This window comes from Chenopodium album, chromosome 19, assembly GCF_948465745.1.
Source record: "Chenopodium album chromosome 19, dcCheAlbu1.1, whole genome shotgun sequence".
In the NCBI taxonomy this organism is placed as follows: domain Eukaryota; kingdom Viridiplantae; phylum Streptophyta; class Magnoliopsida; order Caryophyllales; family Amaranthaceae; genus Chenopodium; species Chenopodium album.
Genome location: NC_137852.1, coordinates 9,610,375 through 9,635,111, shown reverse-complemented (window position 1 = coordinate 9,635,111; position 24,737 = coordinate 9,610,375). Strand labels below are relative to the sequence as shown.

The 24,737-nt window shown below is 34.4% G+C and overlaps 2 protein-coding genes across 4 annotated transcripts; both read left to right on the top strand.

The window, feature by feature from the left end:
* The first annotated feature begins 1,592 nt into the window (after positions 1-1,592).
* LOC145595910 (putative magnesium transporter NIPA9) lies at positions 1,593-11,694 on the top strand. The gene is made up of 9 exons (XM_081652340.1): positions 1,593-1,786; positions 2,852-2,950; positions 3,503-3,632; positions 7,838-7,926; positions 8,911-8,967; positions 9,080-9,138; positions 9,369-9,489; positions 9,990-10,138; positions 11,147-11,694. Exons 1-9 carry the CDS (start codon positions 1,676-1,678, stop codon positions 11,367-11,369), a joined length of 1,038 nt encoding a protein of 345 aa, XP_081508466.1. The 5' UTR covers positions 1,593-1,675; the 3' UTR covers positions 11,370-11,694.
* Positions 11,695-15,388: 3,694 nt separating this feature from the next.
* On the top strand, positions 15,389-21,541 carry LOC145595911 (cytokinin riboside 5'-monophosphate phosphoribohydrolase LOG8-like). Of its 3 annotated transcripts, none has more exons than XM_081652344.1 (8): positions 15,389-15,919; positions 16,268-16,365; positions 16,455-16,485; positions 16,842-16,941; positions 17,030-17,100; positions 17,185-17,328; positions 19,568-19,676; positions 21,324-21,541. In XM_081652344.1, the coding sequence occupies exons 1-7, from the start codon at positions 15,803-15,805 to the stop codon at positions 19,658-19,660; spliced, it is 654 nt and encodes a 217-aa protein (XP_081508470.1). In that variant the 5' UTR covers positions 15,389-15,802; the 3' UTR covers positions 19,661-19,676; positions 21,324-21,541. The 3 variants fall into 3 exon arrangements, with proteins under 3 accessions (XP_081508470.1, XP_081508469.1, XP_081508467.1); XM_081652343.1 differs by having other exon boundaries at positions 19,568-19,680; XM_081652341.1 differs by lacking the exon at positions 21,324-21,541 and having other exon boundaries at positions 19,568-19,881.
* Positions 21,542-24,737: the final 3,196 nt, after the last annotated feature.

The following is a 24,737-nucleotide window of genomic DNA, read 5'->3' as shown; positions in this document are numbered from 1 at the left end:
AGCTTCTATGCAATGAACAAGCATTGGATTGATCTACAAATGTAGCTTTGTATACTAACAAAAGTGTACGATATCAATATGATATCTATTTCAGATCTGCTTCGGTTACCTATATTTGGGCCGGTAATGGTTTATCGCCTAACTATACAATCAATGCAGATTAATTAGTTGACCTCAGGGTTTGTCCGATGATAACCACTCTAATACTAAAGTTAGCAAATTGGATGATATGAGTAAAAAAGATGGCTTAAGTGTGTTTAGGTTAAGAAAATCATATCTTAGAAGTGAAATATGATTGGTATTTATAAAAATCCCCAAGTTGGTGCCACATGTCAATCCACGAGGTTGTCTTGTCAAGTGGGCGATGAGTGTCCACGTGGTCGTAAGCAGGTCTCCACGTGGTTGACGATGTAGGCCGATATGGGTAATGCCGTAATAGGACAATATTAGAAGTACCCAAATGTCAAGACCCGACCCGATTTACTCGATCCATATTTGTGCCGTTATCATCCCATACAACTAGCCACCCAAGTGAGTGTATTTGTGCAACTGATATGCTCGCTAAAAAGTTTGGATTGGGTGAAGAAATTGTTCTTCAACCGGCTTAAAAATCTCCGATTTACCCCCAATACGTTCAACTTGAGTAATTAGGCCGGTTTGAATTCTTCGATTAGCCCTTATTAGAGTAGAAAAAGAAAAAGGAAAGGAAGAAGCCTGAAGCTGGTACCTTTACCATTAACAAATAACAAGAAAACGCCATTACAACATCACAAATCACAAACAATACAAAAATGACATTGAATTTGTAAGACACGTCCATTGTCAAACCAGTGTCGAGCTTCACACGACACAACAAGAACGAGTCGGCCCCCATTCATCTTCAAGATGAACGAAATATGTTTATCTTAGGGGCATTTTGTAAATAAGTGGAACAGTGGAGTAGTCCACGTAACGAAATGACAAGGCAGTTAAATGAATGAGCTGGAAGAGATGCTGACTAATAGTACACGTGGCAGTAACTGTTTTTCACCGTTTAATTAACCACGTTACGCTGTTAGTGACTATTAGTACTAAACGGCATAACTTTTGAACATCATCGTCATCTTACTACAATTTACACCACTTGAAATGATGATCGGTGAGCCTTGATCGAGGGTGAGTGGTGGTGGCTGAGCGGTACTCTGGAAACGAGGAGGAGGGCATAAACCATCCAAACTACTAGAGATGATGATCGATTGTCGGTGGACTCACAGAGTTAGCAAACAACCAGCGATTGCAATCAAGATTTGAGTATAATCTACTCATTTGTACATCCTCCATTAAGCTACCCATATACAATGAAATTGACAACGGGAAAATCAATAACATTGTCCAACAAAATAAGCATAAACAATCAGTATACTACCAGACCCTAACGTTATAGGGTAACGCCGTGAGTGGAGAATTATTTAACGGGGTGATATTTCAGTACTAACTGGAGGAATGTGTCGTGGCAAAGGTGTACAAGTAAGCGGGAGAAAACATGTACATGTGGCACGTCGCACATGTGGAATTTCCAATTATAACCTCAAGATGAACAAATGTTGTTCATCATGAAGATGAACAGGAATTTTGCGCAAGAACACTCGTAAATTTCAGAGGAGAGAGAAAACACCCTCCCAACTACAATCACCAGATGTGGGAAGCCGTGCTTCTTACGTTAGCGGCAACGGCCGGCAACAACATCGGCAAAGTCCTCCAAAAGAAAGGCACCCTCATTCTACCCCCTCTTTCTTTCAAGCTCAAGGTTTGAAAATCAAAATCCTTCTCTTTTCGGTTTGTTGTTAAAGTTTTTGATTTCTTGTACCATGATCTAAGTACCCTTTTGGATTTTCAATTGTTTAGTTGTTATTGTGGGAATTATTTTGTGGGTTTGGATGATTGATTGTTTTGCTGTAGTGGGTTGAGTTTTATTGCACTTTTAGATTCACATTGATTTGGTTTTTCATGGGTTTTGAATCTTGTATTGTGATTTTTTGGATTTTGTTGAGGAGTTTATTGTTTGTAAACTTGTTAATTGTTAAAAATTGGGTGTTTTTGTTTGATTTGTTTGTGTCTTGTATTAGATAGCTCTATGAACTGTGATTAATGAAGAGTTTATGGGGATTGTTTGAGTGATTAAGGATTGAACTAATTTGTGCTAGGAGGAGTCACATTTGATCCAAAATTGGGTCTCTTGAAGTTTGGGTAACTCTGCTGATCTGATCCTTGTAAGGGCATGCTTGGAATGGAGGGAATCGATCGAGGGGTAATGGATGGTAAATAATTGATGGTATATGGGAGTAGTTGAATTAGAAGGGAGGGAGGGCAATAAAATTTCTCTCATGTTTGTGTGTAAGCTAATGCTGTTGGTAGGATTCTGTTTCTAAGGAGTTAGGACTTAGGAGTAAGGACAATCCCTATGCCCCAACGTCCTCTTTCATGTACCGCCAACTCTACACATATTTCTTATTGTTTTAACTTCTGTTGGCTTAATTCTTTACTTCTATTCTAAGTTCCTTTCCTATGTATAACCTGATGTACACAGTTTCTCAAGTAGCTGGCCTTTGACTTGCATTATCATTGTTGCTTCATTTGGCTTGCAATTTCTCCTTGTTTCCTGTGATATTGGAATGGGTTTTAATTAACCTCCCTTTCCCTCTTATTTGGACCTCAAAGAACATAAACTTTTATTTTTGGAACCAGCACCTTAGTTGCTCGTACAACTTACCATGTCTGATGTTAGCTGATGGGTTTTAAGAATTTGTTCTTGTAGTCATTGTTTAGTATTCTTTGGTTTTAAAATATTCTTTAATGTCATCTATGTTTGTAGGTGATCAGGACATATGCATTCAATAGAGCTTGGATATCGGGCTTTCTGATGGATATTGGTGGTGCACTTTTGATGTTGAGGGCATTATCTCTTGCTCCAGTAAGTTGTTAACTATAGTAGTTGCCATGTGTTTGAATATACTCCGTATTATTCTTGTTAACGTCCTATAAATAAATATGCTTTTATAAATATATACGCCTAGTGACAGAAATAGAACTTATTATATTTATCCTGTCATTGGTGTGTGCTCTTTTAGTTGATGGAAAAGATTAGGGCTAACTGTACAGGGCAATTAGAAAAATGTTAGCTGGAATTCATGATTTGATTGAGATTTACTCTTCATTTTTTCATATTTAACTTCACTCAATGAAGTGTGATTGTCACCTTGATATCTAGCACCTATATGTTAGCTGCTTTAAGCATGGGCCTGTATCTTTTGATAGTAACAGATTTTTCTATTATCTATTGACTATTGTTGCTTGCTGAGTGTATAATTGTATACTATAGCAGGAGCAGCATTATACTGCTTGCAACAGCTATAATCTTTAACTTCTTGGTCTGTATTTTTTTCTAGATTATCTTGCCTGTGTTGAGTTGGCATATATTCCTTTCAAACCAACTTGATTTTCTGATTGCTTTAAACCATTTCAGGTGTCAGTCATCCAACCTGTGTCTGGATGTGGGCTTGCTATACTCTCCATTTTCTCGCACTTTTATTTGAAGGAGCTAATGAATGTTGTAGATTGGATGGGAATTGCATTGGCTGGGATTGGCACAATAGGTAATGTAAGTCTGTAGAAGTTGTCTTTGCTGAACATCTTTGTTTGTAAATTATTGATACTTTTTTTAAGTTGGAACTTGGAACTTGGAACCTAAATAGCGATCAAGTTATGTAGTGTTTGGACTTTGGAGTCTTGAGACTATGTCTTTATAGAAGAATAGTGCTTATATGAAGGTTTAAAGCAGTAAGGAATGCATATTGATCAGTGTTTAGTATATTGCTGTACTCTTAGCATACATACTATTGCGAACCTTTCTTTATGTTTAGTTGAAAGGTGCGGCTGGGGGGAGGAGAAATATACCTTTACCCTACATATTCCAGTTTGCTATGAGCTTCCCACTGAGATTGGACAAACAGACTGCAATTAATTGTTGACTTAAGATTATATGAGTTCTAATATTTTGATTGCTGATAAAGTAGATTTCCAGAAGATTGATGATATGTTTTTATTTTATTAGCCTTTAGTGCTAGGAAAAGAGGACAAGCCAACCAGAGTTAGTATTTAAAATAAATCATAGTCTACAAAAATAGTTTAATTATTTTACAATTATATGAAATGATTATGATTATGTATTCCGTATGTTTTTTTTTTTTGTTCTACTCACTTTCCATTTTGTCTTGTTCTTTTTTGTTCTACTCTCTTTCTATTTTGTCTAGTTCTACTCTCTTTCCATTGTGTTTTGTTCTTTTTTATTTTTTGGTTCTACTTACTTTTCTTTATTTTATTTTAGGCATCACCCATTATTATCTTACCCTTTTTATCACACAATTGTTATTCCTTATCATGCATTCTCTCTGACTTTATTCACCTTTTTCTTACACCACTTGCCTTTTTGCACATTTTTTTTCTTACTTTTATCCTACACGCACTAGCGTCTTTCAAACTTTTCTTAAATATCGTAGCTATAATAATAGTAACTGAATAGAAAATAAATTAGTTGAGGGAATACAATATTATGTTGAAGAATGGAGAAATTGACCAAGATGTCGCCACAAAGTTAAGCCCGATTGGCATTTAGGAAATACGGAGTGTCATACTAGGAAGATGGGAGTAGCAAAATTAATGTGTGATAACACCTTAAAGCACATTAGAGATAAGATATTAGGAGGAAGTTCGAGTTGCGAATATTGAGCATAAAGTAAGGAAGAACTGATTATGCTAGTTTGGGCATGTGAGACCTGAAGTGTGCCGGTTAGAAAAGTTGGCAAGTAGATGGTTGGGATCTTGGGCATCTTAGAAGAAGCTGGAGGCCTAGAGCGGACAAACGATGACTTAGATGAAAGGAGTTAATCAGTTAAGAATGATATGAAGAGTTATATAAGGGAATTTTGGGAGTGATCATGGTTAACGAGCAGAGGAGAGATCATCATTGGGGTTAAAGCTATAATATATTGATATTGTTGTTACACTATGAAAATTGTTGAATTTCCGTACCATTCAAATCGTTTGTAGATGGTTGCCTATTGGCAGCTAACTTTCCTCTAGCTGATAGTTTTAGCTGTTAGATTGAGGTGATACTTTTTAAAAAAATTGAATTGAATTGAATTGAATTGAATTTATTATTATTATTATTATTATTATTATTATTATTATTATTATTATTATTATTATTATATCTCAAAAACAAAAGTCATACAACCTACAATAAATTAGTGGGAAGTCGAGATACAATCTGGCCCCCACTCCTCTAGCTATAGCAAATCCTACCCTAGTGAAGATATGAGCTGCAGCACGAGCCCCAATGTCTTGTGTCGTCGAGAACCTCTGAATCCGCTTCAGTAACGCAATAGCCTCCTTCTCTAATTCCCCAAGCGAAGAAAAGGAGAAGGGAATGAAACCATATCCAATCTCCTGACATCGAGCTTCATACTTAACCCGCTTCCGATGAGCAGCATCAGCCACAACCCGCCCAGGAATAAAGTCAGATAGCCCTGACTGTGTCAAAGGAGAAGACCCTGTCAAATCAACACAACACAGACATCGCGACCACGATCCCATGAATAAAGTAACACATCCGCAGGTCTGAGGGCCTCGTCGTTCCCTCCGGCCAACCCAATGTCAACCTCTTTTCTCGCTGAAATCCCAGAATGATAGCAAACATCAACAAGGGTATCCCGAACAACATTATGCCGATGTTTAATACCCACAATACCAGCACAAGACACCGCGTGATCACCGAAAATATCTCCAGCAAAAACCCTCGAACAAGCAGAGCACGATGTCGAGATAGAGAACAATGGAACACCCAACCGATAGGACAACACATAGCGATAAGTCTTGGCGTTCATCGTCTGACCCAACCCCGAAATAGGAACCGCCCGAAGCCAAGCAGAGGTGTGATCACCCTGCTGTGATTTCCACAATGCTGATTGTCGAGGAGTTAAAGAATAAGCAGATTCGGCAGAAGCGGTAATCTTTGTGAAATACATATCTGCCAATTTCTTCATGAGTTTAGGGGCAGCTACCTCACTCGGATTACTCAAAATGTCAGACTCCACTGTTCCATTAAACAGACACAACGCATCCTCAAAGGCTCGTCCAAGACCAACAATGCCAGTATGCCGAAGAAGTTGTGTCTGCAACCCAGCAGACTGCAACCGAGAAGCAAGAAAAGCATAGTGACGAACATCACCTGCAGAATAAACACCAAGCCCTCCAAACGCAAATGGTAAGGTGGCAAGCCGCCACTGCCAATCACCAAACCCAGGCCCCGAAGCGGTAACAATACGCTCCAAGGAAGATCGAAGAGCTCCATCAAAAGTGCGCTGAGCTACCTCAAAAGTACTAGGAGGACAAGTACGTAATGCAAAGTAGAGTTTTGAAACTCCAGTACATGCCCTAAGTAACAACAGTTCACACTGAGGATCATCTAGCATAGCGACCTTATCCATAAGGGCAATGGTCTTGGTCACCCTCTGCATCACAAGCTCACCACTGAAACCAGAATCGGAACTAGCGGGACCTCCAAGCAACCTAACACCACGCAAAGGTTGAGCAATATTAGGCGGAAAGACACCCACCAGCTTGCTTCGAGGGTCTTCCGTAGGCAGAAAACTTCAGTTTTTTCCACGTTAAGACATAACCCAGAACGAGGTCCTTCCTCCATAATCAACTGCAGAACTTGCCCCACCACCAAAGTGTCTCCAATAATCGTGCCGTCATCTTATTATTATTATTATTATTATTATTATTATTATTATTATATATATTTTTTTTTATTATTTATTTATTTATTTATTTTTTATATTGTGTTAGTTGGTGCTAGTTAATATGTTTATGCTGCTAGCTGAATATTCCTATAACATGTAAAATGAATTAGGACTCGGTCAAGGTTTAATTGATTGGTAGTTGTCCAATAGGATTTAAAAATTTTTGGGACAAAAAAAGAAAAGATATTACTCATTTTCTGCCAGAAGTCTCATTCTTGTTTCCATCATTGTAAAAAAGTCGTGTTTCTGTTTCATTTAATACTTTGATGCAATTTGGGAACAATTCATTTAGTTTCAAGTGCCTATGAAAAGTAGGGTGAACATGTCATTCACAATGTTGGGGTCACAGCCTCACAGGCTAGAAATTTGTGATATAACCATATATTGGCCCTTCACAAGACTCAAGAACCTGCTAGTTCTTGTTACTTCTTCCATTTCTTTATAATTGCACTATCCGGATCATTACACTATTCACACACTCTCCTATAACAATCTTTTGTGATCTATATGTAAAGAAAAATATATTCATGTGGGATCTAATTAGATTTGTCTTGGTACATATTTTGAAAATATCTATTTCTTGTAAATTTATACTAAAATATATAATTGAAGATATTCTCCAAAGTAATGCATTGGGAAACGTGAAATGGCTAATAGAAAATGGAGGAAGTATATTGATGTAATTCAATATCTAAGATGGAAAATTCGAGAGAAAGATATGAGTATCAAGAATATCATTCACAATGTTGGAGTAAGACCGAAAGAAATATTATGGGCTTAGCATCTGCTTTTAGGAATCTAGTTTGTGTGTTAGTTTGTTTCAAAGTATTCAATACACAACACTAATGCCGTAGTGTTATCCTCCACGGTTGGAATCTTGTGAGTACGTGCTTAATGGTACTTTTGGTGTTTGTACATGGAGTTATTTTCTTGGCATTGGTTTTCTAATTTTTTTTTATTTTTTATTTTTTTTTTTTTTTTTTGGGTAAGTGCAGGAATTGGTGCTGGAGGTGAGGAGCAGAAGGCTACTCCTATCTCTATCTTCCACCTTCCTTGGCTAGCATTTGTTGTTGTGATCTTGTTTGTAGGTACCTTGCTCTGTGCACTAGCTGATGTTGACTGCCATGCCTATTGATGTACATATATTGCCTGGACATATTTACAGCTTTATAACTGAAATAAATAATGTCTACTTTGTAGAGTGCCTAATGTGGCTACTTTCAAAGTATGCAATGGTTCATGAAATTTATAAAGGTTGAAATGCATTCCATAAAGACCTAATTTTCTTAACATGTTGAGGGTATAGGTTTAACAAAGTCTGTCTATATGTATCTTATTCATTATGAAGCCTTTCAACCATACTACACATACCTTACTATTTACATCATTGGTTGATGTCATTCTAAGGAGGCACCTGTCCAAGCAGGATTTTGGTGATCACTTCTATTTAATGTCACTGCTGTGATAGCAGAGAGGTTTTTCCGTTAGACCTTCGTCTGGAATCTAATTGGCTGGCCTAGAACTTCATAAGGAATCTTAGCTGAATATTCTGTGAGACATTTTAACTAGTCTGTCATACTTTTGAGATGAAAATTTGCCGTCTCTTTCAGCTTTTAATGGAATGATTGGCTATGTTCTAAACAGAAAGTGATATCTGTTTTGTCTAGATAAATTTTATACCTAAGTGGTTTGTTGGTGAAGAATTGCAATATGATTATGTACTGAGAAACTCCAACAAAGCTCCACTTGTGGTTTGCCCATATAATTGACAGAAAATGTTGATTTAATTAGAATAAAGTTATAAACATTCTGTAGAATTTACTTGTCTCTGTTTGGACACTAGGAAGTGTTGCTTTAAGATGTATTCACGTTCATGGTCCCTAAATTCACACAGCTCGGGCCGCAAATCACTCACGTAGTCATGTTTCTACATCTTAGCTGCTGGTCAAAGCCAATATTGGTCCCTCTATAATTCTATGCGAAGAGTTTATTCGTCAAAATATTATGCACATTTTATGTATGTGTTCACGAAATATCTCAATATATTCTGAGACTATTTTGCTTGTAGGTAATCCTGAATGGGTGGCTTCGTATTTACAGAAGGCAACGAAGAGAACAAGAATTGGTATCTTTATATTAATCTCATAATTCTCATTGCCCTCCTGTTTGACCTTAGAGTTTATTCTGTTGAAAGGAGCATTTTTCTTGACTGTCATCTCTGCAAATTTCTTCTGTAGATGCAATCTGAAGTTGTTGAAGAAATAATATACGGTCTGGAGTCTGGCATTCTGTTTGGGTATACCTAAGATCTCTCTGAAATTCATAATTGTTTTCAGAGCTTGACTTTTCTGTTGTGCGTTTTTCCACTGATACACTTGTGTTTTAAACCTAGTTTGCCTTAAGGTTTTCAATTCTATAATGTATAGTTCTGCTGTGTCCTCAAGCATAATAAAAAGTGAAAATCTGCTTACATAATTTTCTCGGTGTAAGAGCTGCTAGTAAATGCTGATCCTGAGATTACTGCAGGATGGCGGCTGTTGTGTCTAAGCTTGGGTTTATATTTTTGGAGCAAGGTTTTTCCAAGATGCTTCTTCCACTTAGTATAGCTATAAGTGTATGCTGCAGTGGCACAGGTTTTGTTTACCAGGTATTTTCTCAAATTGAACTGTCAGATAAAAGTAGCAATTGCTTGTCAATGTTTACTTGGGTGTCTTTGGGTCTAGTTTCCCTTATCTCACAGAAAAATGTAGTCTTTGTTCTTTTTGTAACTAAGTGAAGGTTGTATATGAGATTTGGTCTGCAAAGTTCAAGATTTTTTTTATATGCTTTAATTACTGCCGGTATCCATGGTACATCATTATCATTTTGTATCAATGCCTTATTACGTTCCTCATTTATTCTCACTATTTATAGAACCTGCTTTATTTAGTTTTCTTTAGACTTTAGCACCTCATAATCTCAATAAGTAGTCATGGTGCTTGTATGGCATGTGTTTGGCATGAATCTATTACATTGAATTTTGTGTAGCAGACATAGCTATACTCTATTAAGTTAAGAATTTTTTATGGGGAATTTGTGAAGACTTCCTTATGTTGCTTTTGGTTGATGCTTTTCTTCCTGAAATCACTGTTTGATTTCTTTGAACAGACAAGGGGTTTGAAACATGGCAGGGCTATAGTTGTTTCCACGTGTGCTGCTGTAGCATCAATTGTGACTGGTGTACTCGCTGGCATGTTTGCTTTGGGTGAGCACTTGCCTGCTGCTCCAGGAGCCCGTCTCTTGCTGTTGCTTGGATGGTAATTCTATTGTCCTTTCTGATGATTTATTAGTATGTGATATGTTAGTAACAAGTATGGCTTTATTGGGTTTTGATACGAAGTATTGATCCTAGCCATAGAAAAATTATATGCAATTGCTGCAACTATGTTGAAATCTGGCTGTATCCTTGTCCCATCTATTTCAGTGTCTTCCTGAAAATTAATTTTTGCTGCATTTGACAGCCACCTTCACTTAAAAGTTAAAACAAGATTGTATTTTAGCATGAAGCTATCGACTAGCTAAGTTGTAAGACAATTATGTATGCAGACCTTCTAAGGCCTATCATATAGCAGTATTGGTGATAATTCTATGTGTAAGTTTGTAAGCAAAGTCTCGGTCAATGTCTCATGATATGGAGAAAAACAAATAATTGAGATGAAACTGTTTTGCTATTACCATGGATTATGGATGAGACTTCCTTTTGCAAATTTAACATATTGTATGACTGTCTGCAAAATGGCTTGTGTTTGTCTTGTATTTTCTCAAGTTAATATGTCCATTGTGTTGTTTAGAAACACACAATCTTTCCTGACCTCGTTGGTTACAAGATTAGCTTGATAAACAGTGGATGCATATTCATTTAGCATCCAGAATCACTTTACTGGTCCTATAAAGATCTTCAAGATAAAAACTTTATTTCTTATCTAATCTTTCCACTGCTTTTGGTATCTGTGGATTTTGTTAAATGAGATTAATTGTCCCTTTCACTTTTCAAGGTCAAACTTTGTCTATTGGATTATTTCCAGCAAAAGTACCACGAAGATTCGAAGAACCTGTATTTTGATACAATATTAGATTGTTTTTTCTGAATATAAATTATAGTACTTCATTGGTGAAAAAATTGACAGACAGAAAAATTATACTTCGTATGAAGTAGTTTCTTCTGAACTGAGGGAAATTGTTTTATGAAGATTTTAATGTCTTTCTTGGTGCTTTGGTTCAAGTTCTGTAAACTAGACCATTAATATTGTTATGTCCACCTGCAGGTTGCTTATAATCATAGGCGTGATTATGTTGGTGAGCTCAACACGGTTGGTGCGTTTCCTTCCATGGTCAGGGAAGCGTCCTGTGCGACGTGGGTTGGACAAGAGCTTTAGTGCCAAGCAACCTGATTCAGTCCGAACGAGGGATCCAAACCCTAGTGCTGTAATTCATACAAACACTTTGCATCATTTGTTAACTTCCCCAACAAAGAAAAGCCATGAATAACAGAGGAACTGTTGTATATTCTTGGATCTGTTGATGGCTTTTTTTTTGCAGAATGTTAGTGTTAGTCTTGACCAGTTCAACAATGCACCCCCAACATGTATTTTCGTATTCATTTTTGTTGAATATCTGTATTATTTTTTTTATTTTTTAGCTCAGGTTTGGATATATCGCATATGCACAACAGTTCCTAGTCTTCCTACCAATTCAGTTATGGTCCTATTGAACAAAGTCCTACTCATAGGATTCATAGCTAGAGGATGATACCTTACGATATGAACATATGGCTCTTTCAAAGATTGTCTCTTTATAGCAAGTGTTTGATTTCTCGTTTTTGGGTGCTTTAATCTTTATACGTACAATTTATCTTAGCAACATCAATCACTTGCTCCCACCATCTCAAACCAAGGACGTGTTATTAACTTATTATCATCTTGTTGTCTCAACACTTAAAGCTGGGATAGTGACAACTACGGTACAATTTTAACTAGTGTGAGATGATTTCAAATAACTTCGGTGTAATTAATTAGTGTGAGACAGTTTCATCTTAAACTTAATTGCGACAAGTTCGTAAATTTCCATGGAATACAAGTCGAGCCGCCTATTTGAGACACCTAAATTTCCATGGAATACAAGTCGAGCCGCCTAATTGAGACTCCTAAAGCCATTTTTAACAGTTGACTTAAATAGAAAGCATGGGCCTAAAAGAGTAAAAGTAAAACTAGTTGTCATTATCATATTACAACATCTTAAAACATTATTTGATCTCATTCCACTTTTTATCCGACAGTTGAATGAAATCAACCCTAGAAAGTAAAAACGATAAAATGCTACATTCATTGTAAATTTGTAATATAAAGATAAGTTGATTCTGTTGAGATTGAGTATTACACATGTCGAGTATTGTACTAGCTTCCTATTTTTGGGACCACAATTATTTACATTAATTACATACTACATTCCATACTATTTAGAGTCTTGTGACATCGTCACATTGACTTTTATTGTTGTACTTCCTTGTGAAAGCACAACTTCGCAACAAGGTCAACACAACAAGTATCAAAATCTCAAACAAGGAGGAGCTAAAAATTGAACTAACACTACTTGTTGTATCTTTATAATTTTTAAAAAGATGTTAGTGGGGCGAGTCAAATAAGAAATGCGTCTCATCCCTACTCTGATGGGGTATGAATAGGTTTAAATGTATTGTGTGGTTTTATGAAAAGGCTGTGGGTGATGGCTGATGGGGCAAAGATGATTTCAAATTTATATTTGTTATGGAGGTTGGGAGGAGATGGTGATATATTTTAGACCCACTATGAGGATGGAAACGAAAACATTAGATGAAGTTGGGGATGGGTATGAGTGTATGACACTATGACTATGAGTATATGAATACCAAGATTTACTTAGTCTTATCCCATCGACATTCCTAAAATGATATACTCCCTCCGTCCCTAAATTACATTCCTCCTTTCTATTTTTGGTATTCTAAAATTACATTCCTCCTTTCTATTTTTGGTAAGTTTTTTTTAGTAAATCAACTCTCTTTTTCTATTTTATATTTGAAGCTTTCTCACTCATCCTTACCTAATCTCACTCATAATCCTTGTGCCAAATTACAATGAATATGATTGGTTAAATTTTTTTAATAGGAGCATGTGATTGATCCTTTTTTTTTGCAAAGAATTGATGACTTGTCATGAGTAATAACTAATCTATCTTTGTACTTCCCATTGCATTATCTAATTATTGTTATTTGTCTTATTCTTCCCTCCTTAATTCCCGTGTAAATTTACAAAGAAAAATGTAATTTAGGGACGGAGGGAGTACTTATCTTCTTTATATCCTAGTTTAGTTATATTTCATGTTGCAATTTGATTGGCTTGAACACTTAATCAAGCCTAATCTTGGTAGGGTCATGTCAAATTGAATATTGTTGTGAAACTTGTTAAGCCACCTTATTGAGTGACTAGTCATTTAATCTATTTACAGTCAAATTGAGTAGATTAAATTTGAGTCTATTAATAAATCAACTTTCAAGTAAAATAATCAATTTAGGTATGATAAAAGTAAAGTTATTTCTTTCCACATGAGGTGATCATGGGTCGAGATCTAAATAAAAACTAATGGGAAATTCTCATTGGTAGCAACAAACTATTGCACATTCTCATTGGTAGCAAATTTTTTTTAAAAGTCTCTTAAATAGCATTAGTAATCTAATTATTCTCTAATGTAGCATTATTTTACTAAAACTAACATAATTAAGTTAATTGGAGTAACCATGGTTACATAATTTCCCTCCAACACAATTAAAACAATTTCCCTCCCTCAAAAACTAGGGTTCTTATATAAAACTCCTATTTCCCCAATTTTTCTAACTTCCATCTTCTTCTTCCTCTGAATTTTGTTTCCCTCTTCTTCTCTGTAATTTTTTTCTTGCGAATTAAGCTAGTTGAGATGGTGGAAAAGTGAGAATATACACCTTGCATTTGTTCCTTAATCCGTCTTGCATTCCTAGTTGTCCTTAAAGCCTTAGCATCTTTAAAAATTTGACTTGGGCTATTAGCATCATACACCCATATGTGTATCTCATTCTTTCCAGCAAAGTCATAGAACATCTTCATTAAGTCTTGATCACTATTAAGATAGTGGTAATTTTTGTTATGCATATATCTAAATGTAGGGAATTTGGGCATTTCAATATGTCGTTCAACGGCATAATCCCAATAATCTATGATCACATCGATAAGGTTTGTCTTATCGATGTCCTGGAAAACAACATCTACATCACCACTTTTAAACTTGAATTTCAACACAATAGCATCACCCATTCTGCATTTATTAAACCAAATACACATCTCAATTCAACATGCAACATTAACTCAATAAATTCGTAACATTCAACTTATTTTGGACATAACTAACAACCCTAAAAATACACAAGAATTTCTCCATTACAACCACACGAATTGACATATAAAAACCCAAAACAAACCACACACCAATTAACAATAAAACATACCCTAAATTACCAGAAAGATTCAAAATTTCAGCACATAAAAACCCAGATTTCTCAAATAATCATCCATGAAAAAAACAGAGCAATTATAACAACAATACATTTCAATTCGAAAAAACAGAAAATTTAGGGTTCAGATAGGATGACATACCTTCCCAAAGTCAAAATTCAGCACCTTAGAGAGATTAGGATTGAAATTGGTATATTAATGATTGTTGTTTAGCGCTCGAAAATCATCAACGCAGCAGCAAGTAATACGTTCGAAAGTGTTCAACGGCAAAGTCTTCAATGAAAATGGGCCTTTATTAATTGATCAGTGGGATGCATTTACAAAATTAAAAGGGGGTATTTTAGTCCATTCCATATTATATAACCATGGTTAGTCCAATTAACTTAATTATGTTAGTTTTAGTAAAATAATGCTACATTAGAGAATAATTAGATTACTAATGCTATTTAAGAGACTTTTAAAAAAAATTTGCTACCAATGAGAATGTGCAATAGTTTATTGCTACCAATGAGAATTTCCCAAAACTAATTTTTTCCCAATAGAAATTTTTTGCATATATCAATACAATCGGGTTGAGTAAGGTCTAGTCAACACCCTTGATACTATAATAACCTAATTAGTACATTCATGATTAAGGCCCAATAATCAACATAGGTCAAACTACGCTTCAATTTAGAGTCAAATTAATGCGAGTCAATTTTGATAAGCTATTATTTTAGATACAATTTAAACCTAGCAGAGTATTTCAGTGTAAATTATTGACTACAGGTCATCTTGACGACGTCTGAAAACATCAGATTGATAAAGACTAATATCGGAAAAATAAAAAATTCTCATTGGAGAATTGGTTCCTAGACATTTGCTAACATACAATCCCACTATTAAACAAATCTAGAATCTACAAACCAAAGCCCTTTGATTTGTTAACTTGTGAAACCCCCTATTGAGTATTAGAGGACCCCTCCTTTTCTTCTTCTCCAATATTTTTTGTTAACAAAGAAGAAAACTTTGCTTTTACTTTCCAATCTCTCATCATTACTTCAAAATACACCTTTTTTTCTTTTTTCTTCCACCCTTAATTTTAATTTTAATTTTAATTTTAATTTTTTATATATTTTTTTTTCTCAATTCATATTTTTATGTTTTTTTGAATAGCGCTTTTTCTTTATTTGATTACAATAAATAAGCTAGCTTTGTGTAACAAAATTTGGAGACCAACCCAAACTCTCTTATTTTGTTATCTTTCTGGGATTTCCCAACTTTTTAATTTTTGGTTGATCTAGAAATCTTAGCACTTGTCTTTTGCTATTATTTTTTTTATAACTCAATGCTTTGAAACTTTGCAAAATTCTATCAATTGTATTTTTATTATTGTTATTTTTATTGCACAATTTTTCCTTGAAAATGGAAGATAATAATAATACAGGAAGTAAATTCAAAAGGGTTTGTGTTTTTTGTGGGAGTAATCCTGGTTATAGACAAGTTTTCAGTGATGGTGCCATTGATTTGGGCAATGAACTGGTTTGTGCCCCTCAATTTTCTGTATTTCTTTCAAATTTTTTTTGCTATATATTAAATGTATGTTCAATCATATTAGTCAAAATAGTGATTATTAATCTGCATTAATGGTTTCAAAATTGGATTTTGAATGATGAGTTAATGAGTATTTCATCTTATTTGAAGAATGAATTTGTGTATTGATGATTTGATATATTTTAAGAAATGGGTTTGTTAATTTGGTAAAATTTTTATGGTTATGCAAATAATTTGACCCATTTGATGATTTTTGTTGATGTGAGTATGTAGTGTTTGATAAAATGCCACTGTGAATTAATTTGAATATTTACCTTAATATATATGGTTTTGTAGGTGAAAAGGAAGATGGATTTGGTTTATGGTGGTGGAAGTGTTGGATTAATGGGGTTAATTTCCAGGAGGGTGTTTAGTGGAGGCTGCCATGTTTTGGGGTAATTTTATGACCATTTCTTCAATTTACCATGAAATATGAAGTTGGGTTGTTCTTTACCTTATTTGAAATTTTTTTCCTTGAATGCAGTATCATCCCTTTTGCTCTCATGCCTGTTGAGGTATGTGTGCTTTTCATTCTTGCAAAAGTTGATATGTTTTATTGATAATTCATTAATCAATCCGTCATTAGCACCCGTTCGATGCATGGTTTTGACCAAGAAAATAAATTGAGTAGTATGTGTGGAAGTTTTTTTAGGTCAACTCTGTCTTTCCTTATAATAATTGGGGATTAAGATAGATTGGAGATATGTATATCTATATGTTGTTAGTTGGGTACTTAAGATAGATATTATGCATTTATGCTTAACATTTAACAAGTTAGAGATTGTCAAAATGAACTAGAAGGGAAAATATAAATCAAAGGAAAACTTGGGCTTCTTTGTTCTTATGCTTTTAATTTGAATGAGATGATCAGATATCTGGAGAAGCTGTTGGGGAAGTAAGAATTGTTGCAGACATGCATGAAAGGAAAGCCGAAATGGCTAGAGAGGCTGAAGCTTTTATTGCTCTTCCTGGTATGGATACTGCTTTGTTTTTTTGAATTCCAAGCCTTTACAGATGTGTGTACTTCAATGTGTGTAAACAGTTTCAATTGTTTCATAGGTGGGTATGGTACAATGGAAGAGATGTTGGAGATGATAACCTGGGCTCAGCTCGGAATTCACAAGAAACCGGTGAACTTCATTCTCAATTTGTTACAAATTAATGATATGTCAAAGTGCATATTGTCATTGTTGTTATGTTATCTGGTGTTTCAGGTGGGTCTTCTCAATGTCGATGGCTATTATGACTGTTTGCTTCAACTTTTTGACAACGGTGTAAAAGAAGGATTTATCAAACAAGATGCGCGTGATATAGTAGTATCTGCCCCCAACGCGGAAGAGCTTTTGACGAAAATGGAGGTTATTGCTTTCGAATCTTATATGCTTTTTTTATATCTCTTGCCTCATGAAGAAATTTTATCAGAAAGATTGGTTTTCTTAGTATTCCTTGTCTGAAATTTATTAAGTTGCATGTGTGTGCATTATCAGATTATATTCCCCCTCAAAATTCCCCATAGTAAGGTTAGATTGCTTTGCAAAGTTAAAGTGTGTGATTTTATATGTTTTTTCCTGTATAAACAGTGGAAAAGGACATGTATGGCTGATTAGTCAAATGACCTCTACAAGACGAATCAGAATGGTACTTAAAGAAATTAAAGCTACATGATCTAATAATCCTGTGTTTTAGCGGCGTTATGCTTTATCTTAATGCTCTTTGTGAGAAGACACTATATTCAATGATGAACATCTTAATGTACTTTAGTCAAAGAATGAGGATCATGTATTTATGCAGAAGGCTGCAATAGTTTCTTGTTGTAACCTGTTGCAGAGCATGAATATAAATGCCAAAAATGGTTCTTAATATGATCAAGTTGTTGATTGTGGCTTAGGCTATTTCTCTTCACCTTTTTTAGGAACATATTCTTATAAAAATCAAACCAAATTATACTAGACCAAATCTTCCTATTTGTGTTAGCTTATTGCCAAATACATGTAATTCTGTATTATTAAAATTATAAATATTAAATATGTGGAAAATATTCATTAAAGATGAACTTAACAAGCCTTCACTTGATAATATTGTTTCTTATGTATTAATGTACAAATAAGTCAAAGTTCAGGCAAACCAGTAGATGACAACAGACAAAACTAAACCAAATCAAACCTTACAAAATTCACAGTTTAGGTGAAGAGAATATGGGCTTAGATGAACTTATTAGCCCTTAGAACTTATTTATACTTTTAGTCGTTTTGATTTTAACTAGGATAGCCCTTCTCTTAACGTTTTGTTTTGTTTTGTTTTGTTTTTGGAAAAATTGCCCGGAATAATCCCACCTTTGGGCCGTCCGCTACAAATAATCCCACCTTTGGATTATTTTTAAATAATCCGACCTTTATACTCTATCCGCTAAAAATGGTCCCAACCGGTCATTTAACTTGTTATACCAAGTTACCTGACACGTGGCGGGTTGTGGTTGGTCAAAATCAAAAAATTAAAATTAAAAAAAAAACCTTTAAAAAAATAAAAAAAGACCCAGCCGCAGCTCTTACCGCCACCACTGGGAGGTTGTTGCGCCAGCAACCACTCGTCTTCCGCCATCCCATTTCCGACGGTCTGGCGTCCTCCCCTTCCTCACCATGTTTTCCGGCGTCCTCCCCTTCCCATGTCCCTTTCCCATAGTGACTCTAAATCCTCCTCATCTTCGTCTTCATCATCCTTAACATCATCATGCTCATCATCATCATCCTGAACATCATCAGCAACAACAGCAGCACTAACCCCTGCTTCTGCTTCCTCTTTGCCATTCCTCCTCCTCTCCTCCTCTTCCTCATCATCAACCCAATTTCGACCCAATCCCCTTTCCCGTCTATTTCAATTCAACCCAATCCCCTTTCCTCATCATCAACCCGATTTCCACCCCTCCCCTTCCTTCGTCCTATTCTGACCCCCCTTCCCTTCCAAAGCATCAATTTTGCCCATCAACATCAAATTCGACCTTCACCATCAATTTCGGCATCACCATTGTTACGGGAATTGCATCGGCTTCACCATCAGTTTAAAGACGACGGACGGGGGTAGGTGGAGGAGCGGCGACCGACCCGGATTTGGGAGCGGCGAAGGGTTGTTCCGGGCTGATGTTGGCGGCGTAGAGGTGGCTGGAAATGGTGGTGGTTGTTTGAAGTTTTAATCATTTATTAAAAGATTTAATTAATGTTAATTACTCCAATAATCATGTTTAAAAAAATTAAAATTAAAACTTATTTTTTGACCAATCACGTATTGACACGCGTAAATTAAATTTAATTAAGAAAAAAAAAAACTTGCTCAACCGGTTGCAGGTCACTTGGGACCAATTTGAGCGGATTGAGGGTAAAGGTGGGATTATTTAAAAATAATCCAAAGGTGGGATTATTTTTAGCGGACGGTCCAAAGGTGGGATTATTGCGGGCAATTTTTCTTGTTTTTTTGTTTGTTTTTTTTTTTTCCTTTTCTGAATAAATTGGCCATTATGTGATCTAATTTTTCCTGTAACTTATTATAATAATAGTTGGAGAAAACGCAAGTAGTTCTAACTTTTTTTCTCAATCAATTTTGCAGCAATTCACTCCGTCCCATCAACATATTGCACCTCATGAAAGCTGGCAAATGCAGCAGTTGGGTGAATATCCAAGCCAGCAAAATGTTCAGTGATTCTCCTCCAACTATTGTAGGTACACATAATATATAGATTGATTCAGATAAGATGGAACCATCATTAAAGTTTGTTGAGGAGAAAAAAGAAAAAGAAAAAAAGGTGCCTTAAAACAAAGGCCCTGTTTGCTTGTTTGGTTTTCCTACTCATTAGATTTTTTTGATTCTATTGGACCTCGATATGATGTTCGTCAATGCATAACTTATATTATCTAATGTTCCATACTGATGTTTATTGCAATTTAGTATCTTTGTGGGTAGATAATCATGATTAGCTGAATATCCTCATGTCCTAGCTCTTTTTTTGATGGACCATCTTTATATATATCTAATATAATTGATTATGATTTACTGGGTCCCACGACTCCCACCTAGGCTCAGTTTGTTATACGTTTTATGCCATGTCAGCATCTACTACTTATTTTTGTCGTGAAAATTTATTAAAAGTCATAGCACTTCATATGAGCTTAAGCTAGAATTCATTTCCAAGGTTTGCAGTTGTAGTTTTGCATAAGTGAACAGGTTGAGCTTATCTTAATGCAAGCAACTTCATTCTCAATAATAATCTTGTTATATTTGACTGGGAGCTAAAATGCGAGCTCGATTTAGTGATTCGTCTTTGTAACACCACTACAGTAACAATCTTGTGATATTTCAAAGAAGAGTTTTGATTAAAGAAAAAGCCTTTTGCGTATGTAAGCTTGTGTAGTAAATGATGCTGGTTTGAAAATATGTGAACCTCCCCTATAGCTTAAATTGAACGATGATATGAAACTTGTCACCCCTTAGGTTTGATTTGGTCAGTTAGATTTTTTATTTTTAATCTGATCCTTTCTTTTGGTTTGACTGAACTTTTACTGTATATGTAGGCTATTATATACAGAGTATAAAGTAATGACATTATCAAGTGGGGTTTTGTTAGATACATCTTAATGTGTACTCCGTATCTTTCAAATATTTATATTTCATAAGCTTTACTAATACATATTTCCATATTTGGTTGGTGATAAGCAAATGCAAGATTAGGATTGGTTTGTTGTGATTTGTATATGTTTGGTTGGATTCTAACCTAAGACTGGAACAACCCTTAAAGATGATTTGTACTACCACATGTATAAAAAGAGTGACAAATCTTCGACATACTCATATTCTTGTGTAAATGTCGTGAGATATGACACTACTATTATTGGAGTTGAGACATTGAAATTTTATGAATTTGATTTAGACAAATTTACTGGTGTTAGATTTGAAAGCTCTTGGAAAAATGTGAGTGTTATATGGGGTTTTTTGTGGTAAGTTTAAGGTAAATGTATTGCATGGGTCCTTAGTCTTCTTTATGTATATGTTTTCATTGTTGTCAATTGAAAGCTTATAATTTACTTGATCAATAATGCTATAAATTTAGGTGAGAAATTGAGAATCTTCCATCTTTTCATTCATTCTACAACACACTCTTTTAGGACTTTGCCATAATTATTATTGTCCTTCCAAATTTCTAACATTATTTTTTAGGTCATAGTATCTTTTTGTTATTATCCTTTTACTTTTGAATTATTATTATAATGGACTAAAAGTGGCCAATGGCCATATAGTTGATGGGAATATGGGGATAGTGATAAAATTTTAGTGTGTCAAAATGACAAATCCCATGTTTGTTTTGTAGGACTGAAATTATTTGATGGGGAACTAAGGGATGAGGATGTGAGCCCTCTATGTTTCCATTACTAGAGGAATGGTGGTATTTTAGAGATGGAATTCTAAAGTGCAATTATATAGTCAATTGTCATGAATGAAAAGAAAGGATAGCTTTTGCGGAAGATATCTAAACTTATACGGTATAAACTTAGTTAAATTTTAAACTTATGTGAACTTACGTGAAATTCTAATTTAATACAAAGTAGGAGGGAGAGTACTCAAAGCATGGTGTAAATTATAAGTGATTTCTGAATGTTTGTTTGATCGCTTGGCCTCAAACTTTGGTCTTGCCACAAGTAGCCATGAGCATATGACTTGTCTCTCCAAAAGTCCTCCACCTTAACTGAACTCACTAGCGTGCCCTTACGACAACACTATTAAACATACACAGAGTATTGGATGAGTCCATTTCACCATGAGTTCACCCATCCAATACAAAATTTCAAAAATTGTTATGTTCAATATTTTATTGAAAATTTGAAACACTTATATCCAAAAGCTTATATATTATCTAAATTTCAAAAGTTGTGATTTAAAAACTTATATAAAGCGTCCAACAACCTTTATCCATTTCACCTGAGTGTCCGTCTTATACAATACTTTCTCTTAAACGCATGGTGTAGATAGTGAGATGTTTTTTTTATTCTTCTCCCAACGTAAAATTTGCACATAAATCATCTATCAATCACATATTGTTTGTGAGAGTGAGGGATAGCTCAAGTGGTTAGAGCTTCCCTCCCGATTCCTAGAGATCTTGGGATCGATTTTCATCACCCGCCCTTTGTGGCTCTCTAAACACCAAAAAAAAAACATATTGTTTGTGCGGCATCCAAATCCGCAAGAGGCTCGAGCTAGGGAAATCTAAGGACTTTTAAGCAACCAACTACAAAGACGAATAGAAACGATGTAAACACAAACCTACATCAAATTATAAGTACTTGGTTGTGGGTCTTAAACTCAATCAATGATGAAGCATTGAAGATGCATTAAACAAAATAAAAGAAAAGTAAAGAGGGCACTTATGAATCATGGTATGCCATTGTGCTTTTGTAGCCTAAAAATAAAATGTTGGAAGGTAATTTCTGACCAATAATATTGAATACCCTACAAATAAAGGACCAAATTCATACCTAAAATGGTAGGCTTTTGAGGAAGCAAAAGGGCATATTATAAATGTAAGGAGATATTTGGGTCAATATCATACACTAAAGTGTTAATCATTATTTGATGGTTCCACTTCTCTTTCATAAATTTCTATTCTATTTTATCATAAATGTTAATTCTACCCTACATTTTTAATTCTTTGGTTAAGTGCTGACCCATTATCATGCGTGCACAGTTTGTTGATAATTGATATTCCAACCTTCTTTAAGTTATTAAGTATCAACTTGATTTCATCATCAAAATATTTGTAATGTGTGTTGGTCAAGGGCCTACAATATTTAATGAAGTCAATTAATTAAACACAATGTTTATTGTTTATTTAGTCAAGGCTTTCAGCATCAAATCTTTGTTTATCATAGTAAAGATTCTAATGAAATTTATACATATATCTTGAATATGTTCACGTGAAATCTTGTTAAAATGATCATTTCAATATACTACTCAAGTATTCTTTTAAACTTATCTAATATGTGTCTTAAAAATAGTGAATTAAAAGGATCAAAGGGAATACATTGAAAATCGTGCTAAAAGACAATTGAGAGATTTTCAAAGTAGAAAGATGTTTATTCTATTGTGTGTAATCACCTTCATTCATGTTAATTTATTCACTTATCTGCAATATTCACTTTATTAAGTGTTGCACTGAGTGTATAGAAGAAATTTAAGGGAATGATATTGCAGAGTAAAAAAAATAAGACAAACTTTTAGAGACGAAGAAAATGTAATAGTAATGAAATTTAATGTACTTTCTCCGTTAATGGTTATTTGCAACAAAGGGGTATTATTTGTGAGATATAAAATATTCCTTTGTTGCAAATAATCATTAACGGAGGAAGTAAATTTTTGGCTTTCCTTGTGTTTCTTTTTGTTACTTAAAAAGAATTTGCATTATCTTTTGATAAGAGTAGGTCCAACACCAACTTGATATGTTCATCTCATGCATGACGACATAAGAGCAATGATTTGGAAAGTAAAATACGAATTACGGAATTACTTTTCCACATTTGGATTTTATTTTAAGTCTAATTAACTTTTATCATATCATTAGTACTAGGCCATTATAAAAGACGACGTATTGACGTTGGAGCTAAAATTAAATTTTATATGCATTGAGTTCTGTCATTATCTTCGAGGATTTGACCTTGGAGCCTTTTTTTGTACTCTAGTTTGATAAAAAATGGAAATATGATTGGTTTGGTTTATACGAGCCTAGTTAATTGGGTTGCTATCTTAGACTATAAGGCGCCCAATTTTATTTTTTGTAAATAAGATTTTTATAGGTAATCAACTTAAGAATGCATCTAATTAATTTCTTAAATAGAAAAAACATTAATGACATATTGTGATTTTTGAAGACCAAACTATGTAATCATATGAAACTTGTTTCTCAAATGTGCATGATGTACAAACAATAATCACAATGTAAATTCAAATCAAACACGGTTTCAATATATGTCTTCAACTATGTATATGTGAAAATTACGAATAGAAGTTGAACCATTAAATATTTCGTATTAACATTGAGGTGAATCTATATATCAAAGTCTCACTTAGCTTGTAAGTTTTTCCTTAACTAATACTTGTATAAATTATAAATATCTTAACTAAAAAAAAAAAAAAAACTATAACTATAAATACAATTAATTTTAATATAATTTTATTTTATTTTATTTTGAGCACATACATGGTAAAGAGTCAAACTCAAGATGTTAAGTGACTATTTCCCGTCAAAAAAAAAAAAAAAAAAAACAAAAACAAAAACAAAAACTCAAGATGAAGATAATAATCAATGTTTTTGTTTCAAAAAAAATAATCAATGTTCTTAAAAAATCAAAATCCATTTCAAATTCAAACACCCAAATATACTTGTCCTTCATTTTTAAGATATATGAACCTTTTTGAAGTGGCTACTATAATTCAAACGTTTCTTTACATCATTTTATATTTAATTTTTGTTTTTCATTTCTATGATAAGTTGGTTGTCAAGCAAGAAGGAACAACAAGAATGCTATATCCTTATTTTCTGTCAAACTAAGAGTTATATGCTTTTAACATTTTCTTTGGTCAAATATATGTAACCTGTCTTAACGGTTTGACATAATAGAATTTACCATTTATAGTATCATAAAAAATTGTCAAGTCAAAATGATGCGATCTCTCTCATTATCCTTTTCCTGTATCCTTCCTATATTGAAGGATCTGCATGTTTATAGCAATG